Source organism: Tachyglossus aculeatus, chromosome 11 (assembly GCF_015852505.1).
Source record: "Tachyglossus aculeatus isolate mTacAcu1 chromosome 11, mTacAcu1.pri, whole genome shotgun sequence".
NCBI classification, from domain to species: Eukaryota; Metazoa; Chordata; class Mammalia; order Monotremata; family Tachyglossidae; genus Tachyglossus; species Tachyglossus aculeatus.
In genome coordinates, this window is record NC_052076.1 from 17,836,034 (window position 1) to 17,848,108 (window position 12,075).

General features: G+C 58.4%; 2 protein-coding genes across 3 annotated transcripts in view; both read right to left on the bottom strand.

Moving 5' to 3' along the window:
- Nucleotides 1–12,075, bottom strand: part of ZNF385C (zinc finger protein 385C) — a 42,768-nt gene that overhangs the window by 15,891 nt on the left and 14,802 nt on the right. The gene's annotated exons all lie outside the window — the stretch shown is intronic.
- C11H17orf113 (chromosome 11 C17orf113 homolog) lies at nt 1,706–5,052 on the bottom strand. Of its 2 annotated transcripts, XM_038754064.1 has the most exons (3): nt 4,162–5,052; nt 2,423–3,274; nt 1,706–2,332 (listed from the first exon to the last, which is right to left on the bottom strand). In XM_038754064.1, exons 1-3 carry the CDS (start codon nt 4,684–4,686, stop codon nt 1,712–1,714), a joined length of 1,998 nt encoding a protein of 665 aa, XP_038609992.1. In that variant the 5' UTR covers nt 4,687–5,052; the 3' UTR covers nt 1,706–1,711. The 2 variants fall into 2 exon arrangements, with proteins under 2 accessions (XP_038609992.1, XP_038609991.1); XM_038754063.1 differs by having other exon boundaries at nt 1,706–3,274.

The window sequence follows — 12,075 nt, forward strand, 5'->3', positions numbered from 1 at the left end:
GGCGGGACAGAGAGAGGCACAGGGCTCAGCTGGGAGGGGCCTGGGGAAAAATCCCCCCCATCCCCCCTCGCCTGCACCTGCAACTGGAAAGGGGACTGGAGCATGTCTTCCCACCACCCAGTGTGACCGAGAGAGAAACAGAGGCTCAGAGCAGGTGATGAAGTTGACAAAGGTCACACAGCACTTGGCAGGGAGGATTTCCAAGCCAGGCACTCCAGCTACCAGCTGCAGCAGAGATGGGGCTGGGCCAGATTCCAGAGGGCAGCGGTCGGTCTGCCCATCCAGTCCTCATCCCTTCCACGGGGGGAGTCCCCTCTCTCCACCCCATCCGGGGGAATTACAGTGTGGGGAACAGACAGGACCCAACACTCCAGCCAGGTGCTCAGTACCCGGGGAGGCAGAGACAGGGCCGAGGGGGATGGGGTCATTCCAACCATCTCCTAGTCTCTATGCTCCCCTGTGCACCCACCACCACCACCCCCGAACGCACTCCAGGCATCTGGCAAGGGTCTCTCCTGTAATGAGGTCTCGGGTGGGGTGAGGCTACATTTGGGGGGTCCTGCTTCTATGAAGTTTCACTCTTCTCCCTCTTTCCAACCCAAACTCTGACCACCATCCCTCCCACTGCATCTGTCCAGTGGGGAAGGAGAGGAGTGATCTCCCCCGACCTGCCCCCGTGCCCAGAATCCCTCAGACATGAGTTAACTCTGCAGTGAGCACCACGATGGGTATCCCGACTTGGCTGCTCCACCCCTCCCCGCGCGCTTCCTCCTGCAGCTCCAGTTTCCCCAGGGTCCAGAGGAGTGACCAGGGCGACTGCAGCCCCTCAGTCTGATGCTCTGACCCCTGAAACCCCCTAGACCGGGCCCCTTCCTGCTGTCCCTCCAGGAAGCCTGAGGTGACAGGCCCACTATAACCCCCTCCTCCAATGCTCGATGGTGAGACCCCAGAGGGCAGGGACTGCTGCTTTTCCCAGACCCTCCTCCTCCCCGACAATTTACCAGCACTGAGGGCGGCAGCAGAAGCGATCAATCCCCAGACCCAGGAATTGTCTCTCTCCGGGTTACAGAATACTCTGCCTAAGAGGTACACATAGTCCCCGATAGCTCGGGAGGGTGAATTGAGCTTGGAAACTGAGGCAACCTGGGGGACAGCACAAGAGGATGGGGGCTGGGGCTGTCACTATCCCCTTTGGTCCTGGATGGCACTGGGCTGGGAGGGGCACGCAAGGGAGGACGGCACACAGGTCGGAAGCTCAGGGAGCGGGAGGACCCTCCCCACTGTCCCCCTCTACTCCCTAGCAGAGGACAGGCCTGTGCTGGGGTGCCCTGGGGACACAGAGCTGGGTTTGGTAGATTCTGTATTTCCGCAGCTACATACACGCCTATAAACATGGCGGGCAGGCCTGGCAGCCGTAGTCCAACCTGGAGAGCAAGAAGGAGGGCTCTTTCTGCAGCCGGCCGGCCAAAGGGACGCCTGTATGGGCGGGCCAGCGGAGGGAGGCCCGGAGCCCTGGAGACTATGGACCACCGCGGGGGAGGTTTGGTCCATATAGAGTGGTGAGGGCATCCGGGCCAGAGCGGAGCACCCCGTCCCCCAAAACTGGGGCGGGCACCAAATCCACATCCGCCGGGACCCTCGGCGGGTCCCGTCCGCTCCAGCCGCCCCTCCCTTCCCTCCCCACCAAACCGGACCCCAGGCCGGCTGTTGGTCACTTGCCCCCGCCGCGCCCCCGCGCCCCCTCAAAGTACTCGACCGCCAGCCCAAAGTTGAAGTCGGGCACCGCGGGGCCGTCCACGGCGATCTTGAGGGCCGGCCCGGGGCCCTCTCTCCGCCGCAGCTGCTGTTGCTGATGCTGCTTCCCCCTCCAGCGCCGTCGCAGGGCCCGACTCCTCCCCACCTTGAGGGCCAGCGCGGCGCTGGCGGGAGCGGCCAGGGCCAGCGCGGCCAGGGCGGCGAAGTCGGGGAACAGCTCATGCATCTCGGAGCGGGCGCGGGCCAGCGTGGAGCACAGCTCCCTCAGGCTGAGCGGCCCCAGGCTGTGCACCACCCGCTTGAAGAGGGGGAAGTCGCTCAGCGCCCGCTCGCTGACCACTGCGGGGGCGTAGGCGGCCAGCAAGGCCCGCAGGGCGCCCTCTCCATAGCCGCCGAGCTCCTCCAGCGCCCGTGGGTAGCGCTCGGGGCTGAAGACGGCGGCCAGCGAGTCCACGGCGTCCAGCGCGGCGGCAGGGAAGCGGTCCAACAGGCGGCCACGGGTGCCTTCCAGGTACGTCTCACGAAGACGCTCGAAGCTCTTCAGCTGGGCCCGTGAGCAACCGGCCAGCTCCACCCCCTTGTAGAAGAAACGGCCTTCACCCGCCCCGCCGCCACCACCGCTGCCCCCGCCTCCTCCGGTCACCCCCGCTGCCGGCCGCCGGCTCACCTCCTGCAGGAACCCCTGGAAGTGGGGGCCCCCGGCGGCCTTCTGGGCCTGCAGAGCGGCCACCGTGGCCACCACGGCCGGCTTGACCTGGGCCAGGTCGGGCCCGTCTCGCTGGAACAGGCGGCCCAGCTTCCGCAGAGCGTCTAGGGCGTCCAGCAGGACCTTGGTGAAGGCCACGAAGCAGAACTGCTTCAGCTCAGCCCCCAGGGCGGGCGCCACGGCCGAGGTCCCCGCCGCGTCCTCGAGCCACAGGACCAGGCTGGGCCAGGCGGCATCCACGGCCCGGACAGCGGGGAACACGGACGTCCAGGGCACCTCCCCGTCCGGCTCCAGCTCGGCCCGCTCCAGCACGGCCCGCAGCTCTGGCGGGCACCGACCGTCCCCCCGGGCCCCGGCGTAGAGGCGGTAGACGGCGTCCACCGTGGTCTCGTAGCGTCGGATGGCATCCCCGGGACCGGGGGGCAGAGCCCCGCGGGGCGGGAGGCAGTGCAGCTCAGTCAGGAGGGGGCAGGCGGCCATCAGGCGGGGGCCCACGCCGGTCAGCCGGGCGGCCGTGAGGGCCGAGCCATCCGAGCTCAGCCAGGCCACCTTGGACGGAGGCACCCGGAAGGCCCGCAGGACCTCGACCAAGCGGTCCGCGGCCACGGCCGCCGTCACCTCCCCCGGCTGGAGCTCAAAGCTGCCCAGGTAGGTGACGGCCGTCTGCCCGTCGCAGGGCGACACCGTGCAGGTGAACAGGACCAGCGTCCGGTGCTCCAGGATGTCCACCGTCTCATCCACCACTAGGCCGACGAAGGGTGACGCCCGCAGCCGGTGGCGGTCCTCGTCGTGCAGGACCTTCACGATGGCCTCCTGGTAGGGTGGGGGGACGGGGGGCGGCGGGGAAGGCAAGGGCACAGAGTTCAGACCGCTTGCTGGGCACTCTGCAATGGGAGGGATGGAAGGCAGACTTCTCTTTGGTCGGGGACAGGATGAGAAGGATAAGCCAGGGCTCTTTTCCCAGGGAGGATGGGCTCTTTGTGTGAGAGACAGGGAGTTTGGAGGCAGGGGGAGGACAGGATAACCCTTGTCCTAGTTGTGAGACTCCCTAAGTCTCCATCCCTCATCCTGGGCCCGAAGGGGTCTGGGGTCAGAGGCCAACCTGACCCTTTGGTCCTGAATTTTCCCGATTCCCTTCGGCCGCTCTCTCTGTCCGGGCAAGTCTATCAATCAATCAATCGTATTTATTGAGTGCTTACTGTGTGCAGAGCACTGTACTAAGCGCTTGGGAAGTACAAGCTGGCAACATAAGTCCTGACTAAAGCCAGGCGGGAGACTTGGGAAGGGGTGGCTTCATTCATTCATTCATTCAATCGCATTTATTGAGCGCTTACTGTGCGCGGAGCACTGTGGACAAGATCGGAAAGGGATTTGAATCCTCCCAACACTAGCCCAGCCCCAGTCTGGGGTCTGGATCCAACCAGGTCCAGTCAAGGGCAAACGGCCCTCAAGTCTGGGACCCTCCCCAGGTTGGGGGAGGGAGTCAACATTCGTTCTCTCTTTCCGATCCCCTCTCTCGGCAGCCCAGCCTTGCCAATAACCAGGGGCCAGCCGGCCAGCAAAAGACATCAGTGACTTCCCGGCGAGGCAAGGCAGGCTGGTGATTTTCCGCAAGGCGGTGCAAAACCGATCCCCCCCGGTCCAGGACCACACAAGGAAACTCCGGATCTTCCCCTCCCACCCGAAGTCAGCTCCCTCACCTGCATCTCTCTGACGCTGCCCGGGTGGTAGGAGTCGCCTTGCTCGGAGTCCAGCAGGGCCTGGCACAGGTTGAACTTCTGGAACTCGAGCAGCGAGAGGCACCGGTCATCCGGGATCTCCTCTTTGGCCATCCAGTAGACCGTGGTCAGCACGGCCACCTTGGCCGGGTTCACCTCCGCCTTGACGGCGGCGGGGGCGGTGGGAGGGTCCGGGCGGCCCCCGGGGACGTCGCAGGCGGGCTGCTCGCGGTTGACGGCCAGGGCCTGGCGGTGGGCGCCCGACGTGACGTGGCGGAGCAGGGCGTGGCGCTGGAAGTTGTCGGTGCCCACGGTGAAAGCGTTCTCGGCCTTGCCGTGCTTGTTGCGGACCAGGGCCTGCCGGCACTCGCCGCAGAACATGAGCTTGCGGGCGTAGTCGAACTCCAGCCAGGCAAACTCCTCTTTCCAGTGCTCGTTGAAGTAGCGCTTGCACTTCTTGTTCGAGTTCGAGGCCTCCCCGGCTGGCTTCTTCCCCGGAGGGACCATAGCGCCGGCCCTGCCCCCTTCCCAACCCCCCCTCCGCCCTCCCCCCCCACCTCGGGCAGCGGGGGAGAGAGGGGGAGAGGAGAGGGTGGTGAGGGGGCAGGTCCGGGGACAGGAGCCGGCTACCCCAACAAGCAAATTCTATTAAAGCTCCACCGGGCCGGGACTGGGGACAAAAGAGACAACGGGAGAGGGGTTAGGGGACACCTGCAGCTTGAGGGGTTATTTGGGGAGGGTGGGTGGAGGCCGCAGTGGCTAGGGAGGAGGGTTACATCTGGCATCTATCCCCCCCACCCCCGAAGACGCACTCCACCATTCCCAATTCCCACTGCTGAAGGAATGGGGTGGGAGCCTGGGGGGTGCAGACAGGAGGACCTGTGAAAATAACGACAGATTCATCATCCACCTGGGAGCTGCCATCCTTCTCCATCCTCCTCATCCCCTCCTACCTAAGTATGAGGCAGCTTCTGTGCCCCTCCCAGACACCGGTGGGCCCCTTCCCCTTAACCCCCACCAGATACGTGCGTACATACACAGACACACAAAAATGCACACATACAAATGGACACACACACGTGCCCCATCAGGGTCAGGTTGGAGGATGGGGAATCTCTGCTCTGTCCAGGAGCTGAATACACCGGCCCCCCCAACCCCCCTGCCCTAGGACAGGTCTAAATCCCCGTCCCCCAAAAGCTGGAAAAACATCCAGATAGGGGCCGGCTACAGCTGCGGAGGAAATGGGCACATTCGAGTGAAACCAAAGAAACCGGGCAAAGGGCAAGTCCCCGAATCCCCCTTTAATAATAATAATAATGATGATGGCATTTATTAAGTGCTTACTACGTGCAAAAGCACTGTTCCAAGCGCTTGGGGGGGGGGGGGGGGGATACAAGATGATCAGGTTGTCCCAAGGGGGGCTCACAGTCTTAATCCCCATTTTACAGATGAGGGAACTGAGGCCCAGAGAAGTGAAGTGACTTGCCCAAAGTCACACAGCTGACAATTGGAGGAGCCGGGATTTGAACCCATGACCTCTGACTCCAAAGCCCGGGCTCTTTCCACTGAGCCACGCTGCTTCTCCCCCTGTTTTTTCCCAAGGGCCAGAGCCTGTCTTGGGAGCCTGCTGGGCTCCTTGGAAGGGGTGGGAGAGGTTTGAGGGAAAATAGGGGGGGATGTATTATGCCGGACCCCAGGACTTCTTAAATGGGGGGCGAGGGGGAATGCATTTTGTACCTGGGTGGAGGGGGGCGTGCAAACTGACTGGGACTCCCCTAATCAATCAATCGTATTTACTGAGCGCTTACTGTGTGCAGAGCACTGTACTAAGCGCTTGGGAAGTCCAAGTTGGCAACATATCGAGACAGTCCCTACCCAACAGTGGGCTCACAGTCTAAAAGGGGGTGGGGAGGAGCTGGGGGTGCAATCAATCAATCAATTGTATTTATTGAGCACTTACTGTGTGCAGAGCACTGTACTAAGCGCTTGGGAAGTCCAAGTTGGCAACATATCGAGACGGTCCTTACCCAACAGTGGGCTCACAGTCTAAAAGGGGGTGGGGAGGGGCTGGGGGTGCAATCAATCAATCAATCGTATTTATTGAGCACTTACCGTGTGCAGAGCACTGTACTAAGCGCTTGGGAAGTACAAGTTGGCAACAAATCGAGACAGTCCCTACACAACAGTGGGCTCCCAGTCTAAAAGGGGGTGGGGAGGAGCTGGGGGTGCAATCAATCAATCAATTGTATTTATTGAGCACTTACTGTGTGCAGAGCACTGTACTAAGCGCTTGGGAAGTCCAAGTTGGCAACAAATCGAGACAGTCCCTACACAACAGTGGGCTCCCAGTCTAAAAGGGGGGTGGGGAGGAACTGGGGGTGCAGAAAGGGGCCTCAAGGAGGGGTCTCCCACTGTCCCCACACTCCCCACGTCACCCACCCCAGGGAGTCCCCAGAAACCACCAGTCCTTATCTCTCGGGGGGCGGCTGGAGATGTCTGGGGGGCTTGTGCGTTCAGCCCGCCCCGGGGGGCGGCGAGGGGAGGTCACCCCCGGGGGGTCAAGCCGAATCGGGGCCCCGAAATCAGGCCGGGAGGGTAAAGAGAGGGGAGCCCCCTCCCCCCGGGGACCCTTGGAAACGCAGCTGGAGTTGGGGGCCCCCCCTCAAAAAACACACACACACACACACACACACACACACACACTCACACACAGGCAGCCGGCTTGGCCCAGGGCCTCCCAGGCCGAGTGTCCGTGGGGCTGGTGGGGGGCCGCCTGGGCTCGTGGCCCCCTCGTCCGGGTCGCCCCCTCCCCACAACCCCTCACACACTCACGGAGACATGGGAATCGCCATCTTGCGCGGACGCTGAGCTTCCCTCCTCCTCCTTTTCCTCCTCCACCTCTTTCTCCTCCCCCTCCACCTCTTAATAATAATGGCATTTGTTAAGCGCTTACTACGTGCAAAGGCACTGTTCTAAGCGCTGGGGGAGGATACAGGGTGATCAGGTTGTCCCACGTGGGGCTCACAGACTTTTAATCCCCATTTTACGGATGAGGTAACTGAGGCACAGAGAAGCTAAGTGACTTGCCCAAGGTCACACAGCTGACAGTTGGCAGAGTGAGGATTTGAACCCATGACCTCTGACTCGCAAACCGGGGCTCTTTCCACTGAGCCCCGCTGCTACCTCTTCCTCTTCCTCCTTCTTTTCCTCCTCCACCTCTTCCTCCTCCACCTCTTAGTAATGATAATAATAATGGCATTTGTTAAGCACGTACTATGTGCAAGGCACTGCTCTAAGCGCTGGGGGAGGATACAGGGTGATCAGGTTGTCCCACACGGAGCTCACAGACTTTTAATACCCATTTTATGGATGAGGTAACTGACGCACAGAAAAGCTAAGTGATTTGCCCAAGGTCACACAGCTGATAACTGGCAGAGTCAGAATTTGAATCGATGACCTCTGACTCCCAAACAGGAGGTCTTTCCACTGAGCCACACTATTACCTCTTCCTCCTCCTCCTTCTTTTCTTCCTCCACCTCTTCCTCCTCCTCCACCTCTTAATGATAATAATAATGGCATTTGTTAAGCGCTTACTATGTGCAAGGCACTGTTCTAAGCGCTGGGGGAGGATACAAGGTGATCAGGTTGTCCCACATGGGGCTCACAGACTTAATCCCCATTTTACGGATGAGGTAACCGAAGCACAGAGAAGCTGAGTGACTTGCCCAAGGTCACACAGCTGACAATTGGCAGTCAGAATTTGAACCCATGACCTCTGACTCCCAAACCAGGACTCTTTCCACTGAGCCACGCTGCTACCTCTTCCTCCTCCTCCACCTCCTCCTCCTTCTTTTCCTCCTCCACCTCTTTCTCCTCCCCCTCCTCCACCTCTTAATGATAATAATAATGGCATTTGTTAAGCGCTTACTACGTGCAAAGACACTGTTCTAAGCGCTGGGGGAGGATACAGGGTGATCAGGTTGTCCCACATGGGGCTCACAGACTTTTAATCCCCACTTTACGGATGAGGTAACTGAGGCACAGAGAAGCTAAGTGACAGGCCCAAGGTCACACAGCTGACAGTTGGCAGAGTCAGAATTTGAACCCATGACCTCTGACTCCCAAACCGGGGCTCTTTCCACTGAGCCACGCTGCTACCTCTTGCTCCTCCTCCTCCTCCTCTTTCTCCTCCACCACCTCTTAATAATAATAATAGTAATGGCGTTTGTTAAGCGCTTACTATGTGCAAGGCACTGTTCTAAGCGCTGGGGGAGGATACAAGGTGATCAGGTTGTCCCACATGGGGCTCACAGACTTTTAATCCCCATTTTACGGATGAGGTAACTGAGGCACAGAGAAGCTAAGTGACTTGCCCAAGGTCACACAGCTGACAGTTGGCAGAGTCAGGATTTAAACCCATGACCTCTGACTCCCAAACCGGGGCTCTTTCCACTGAGCCACGCTGCTACCTCTTCCTCCTCCTCCTCCACCTCCTCCTCCTCTTTCTCCTCCCCCTCCTCCTCCTCCACCTCTTAATGATAATAATAATGGCATTTGTTAAGCGCGTACTATGTGCAAGGCACTGTTCTAAGCGCTGGGGGAGGATACAAGGTGATCAGGTTGTCCCACATGGGACAACTTAATCCCCATTTTACGGATGAGGTAACCGAGGCACAGAGAAGCTAAGTGACTTGCCCAAGGTCACACAGCTGACAGTTGGCAGAGTCAGGATTTGAACCCATGACCTCTGACTCCCAAACCAGGGCTCTTTCCACTGAGCCTCGCTGCTACCTCTTCCTCCTCCTCCTTCTTTTCCTCCTCCACCTCTTCCTCCTCCACCACCTCTTAATAATAATAATAATAGTAATGGCATTTGTTAAGCGCTTACTACGTGCAAGGCACTGTTCTAAGCGCTGGGGGAGGATACAAGGTGATCAGGTTGTCCCACATGGGGATCACAGACTTAATCCCCATTTTATGGATGAGGTTAGTGAGGCACAGAGAAGCTAAGTCACTTGCCCAAGGTCACACAGCTGGCAATTGGCAGAGTCAGCATTTGAACCCATGACCTCTGACTCCCAAAACGGGGCTCTTTCCACTGAGCCACACTACTACCTCTTCCTCTTCCTCCTCCTCCTCCTCCTCCTTCTTTTCCTCCTCCACCTCTTCCTCCTCCTCCTCTTTCTCCTTCCTCCTCCTCCATCACCACCTCTTCCTCCTCCTCCTCTTTCTCCTCCTCCTCCAGCTCTTCCTCCTCCTCTACCTCTCCCTCCTCCTCTTCTTTTTCCTCTTCCTCCTCCTCTACCTCTCCCTCCTCCTCCTCCTCCTCCTTCTACTCCACCTTCACCTCTTCCTCCTCCTCCTCTTTTTCCTCTTCCTCCTACTCCTCCACCTTCACCTCTTCCTCCTCCTCTCCCTCTCCCTCCTCCTCCTCCTCCTCCTCCTACTCCACCTTCACCTCTTCCTCCTCCTCCTCTTTTTCCTCTTCCTCCTCCTCCTCCTCCACCTCTTCCTTCTCCTCTACCTCTCCCTCCTCCTCCTCCTCCACCTTCATCTCTTCCTCCTCCTCCTCTTTTTCCTCTTCCTCCTCCTCCTCTTTTTCCTCTTCCTCCTCCTCCTCCTCCTCCACCTCTTCCTCCTCTTCTACCTCTCCCTCCTCCTCCTCCTTCTCTCCACCTCCTCCCGCCAGGACCCAGAGCAGCCACTGTGATGCCCGCCGGCCTAAGGACCGGCCCGAGGCGCCCACTCGGGACGGACCCACTCATTCATTCATTCATGCAATCATATTTATTGAGCGCTTACTGTGTGCAGAGCACTGGACTAAGCGCTAGGGAAGTCCAAGTTGGCAACATAATAGAGACGGTCCCTACCCAACAGTGGGCTCACAGTCTAGAAGGGGGAGACAGAGAACAAAACAAAACATATTAACAAAATAAAATAAATAGAATAATTATGTACAAATAAAATAGAGTAATAAATCCATAAAAACATATATTCATATATACAGGTGCTGTGGGGAAGGGAAGGAGGTAAGATGCGGGGGATGGAGAGGGGGGCGAGGGGGAGAGGAAGGAAGAGGCTCAGTCTGGGAAGGCCTCCTGGAGGAGGTGAGCTCTCAGTAGGGCCTTGAAGGGAGGAAGAGACCCACTCGGGGCCGCGGCCTTGGCCTTCCCCTTCTCCCTTCCTACCCAAGGGCAGGAGCGATGCCGCGAGGTGGCGGAGAACGGGTCTACCGACTCTATTTTAGCGTTCTCTCCTAAGCGCTTAGTACAGTGCTCTGCACAGGGTAAACACTCAATAACCCCCGTCTATTGACGGATGCGAGGGAAGGGGACTCTCCTACGGGAGAAGACCGCTCTCAGGGGTTGGAGGATGGGGGTCTTGCAGCAGGATGGATGGAGGTTAATAATGATAATAATAATGATGGTATTTGTTAAGCGCTTACTATGTGCCAAGCGCTGTTCTCAGCACTGAAGGGGATACAAGGTAGTCAGGTTGTCCCACATGGGGCTCACAAGGCTTAATCCCCATTTTACAGATGAGGCAACTGAGGCACCGAGAAGTTAAGTTAGAGAAGCAGCGTGGCTTAGTGGAAAGAGCCCGGCCTTGGGAGTCAGAGGTCGTGGGTTCTAATCCCGACTCCGCCACTGATCAGCTGTGCGACTTTGGGCAAGTCACTGACTTCTCTGTGCCTCATCTGTAAAATGGGGATTGAGACTGTGGGACAACCTGATTACCTTGGATCTACCTCAGCGCTTAGAACAGCGCTCAGCACTTAAGGCTTAACAAATGCCATCATCATCATCATCATCATTATTATTATTATTAAGTGACTTGCCCAGAGTCAGACAGCAGACAAGTGGCGGAGTCGGGATTAGAACCCATGACCTCTGACTCCCAAACTCGGGCTCTTTCCACTGAGTCACGCTGCTTCTCAGGTTAGGTAGCCATAAGGACTTCCCAGCTGTCAGGGGAGGACGGAATGGCCCCCTGCCCCTTAGATGTCTCCAACCGGGAGAGACCCCTGGCTCTCAGACATTCCTCTCTCCCAGCGCTTAGTACAGTGCTTTGCACAAAGTAAGCGCTTAACAATTATTATCATTAATTAATCTCCACCAGTTTGGGAGCAGGAACAAGGGACCAAGGGAGGTGGGGGGCAAGGGGGCAGAGTCAGGCCCTCCCACGCGTGGCGGGGGTCGCGGAGGCATAGCGGAGCCTCCCCCAAGCGCTTAGCACAGTGCTCTGCACACCGTAAGTGCTCAATAAATACGATTGAATGAATGAATGAATGAAAAATCGCACCCGGCACCCCAGCAGCCCCGCACGGACCCAAGAGTGTTTCGGTCACGCGTGGGAACCCCCAGGCCGGGGTTACCCACCGGGTTTAGGAGGAGGGAGGAGCGGGGAGACACCCAAAAAAGGGAACCCTCGGATGGTGGGAGTGGGGGGATTGTGGAAAATGATTCGGGAAAAGCTTGGGAATTTGACTATCGATCCGGTATCCCACATGTGACTTCGTGCTTCTTCGTGAATGTGTATTTAATAATAATAATGTTGGCATTTGTTAAGCGTTTACTATATGCTAAGCGCTGGGGGGAATACAAGGTAATCAATGCTGTCCCCCGTGGGGCTCACGGTCTTAATCCCCATTTTACAGATGAGGGAACTGAGGCACAGAGAAGTGAAGTGAGTTGCCCCAAGTCGCACAGCTGACAAGAAGCAGTGTGGCTCAGTGGAAAGAGCACGGGCTTTGGGGTCACAGGTCATGGGTTCGAATCCCGGCTCCTCCACATGGCTGCTGTGTGACCTTGGGCAAGTCACTTTTCTGAGCCTCAGTGACCTCATCTGTAAAATGGGGATTAAGACTGTGAGCCCCACGTGGGACAACCTGATCAC

Excerpts from the sequence above, each read along its gene's own strand:
- C11H17orf113 (XM_038754063.1), bottom strand. The coding sequence starts at position 4,686 with ATGGTCCCTCCGGGGAAGAAGCCAGCCGGGGAGGCCTCGAACTCGAAC. Across the intron at positions 3,275-4,161 it reads GCAGCGTCAGAGAGATGCAG|GAGGCCATCGTGAAGGTCCT; the intron begins GTGAGGGAGCTG and ends CCACCCTACCAG.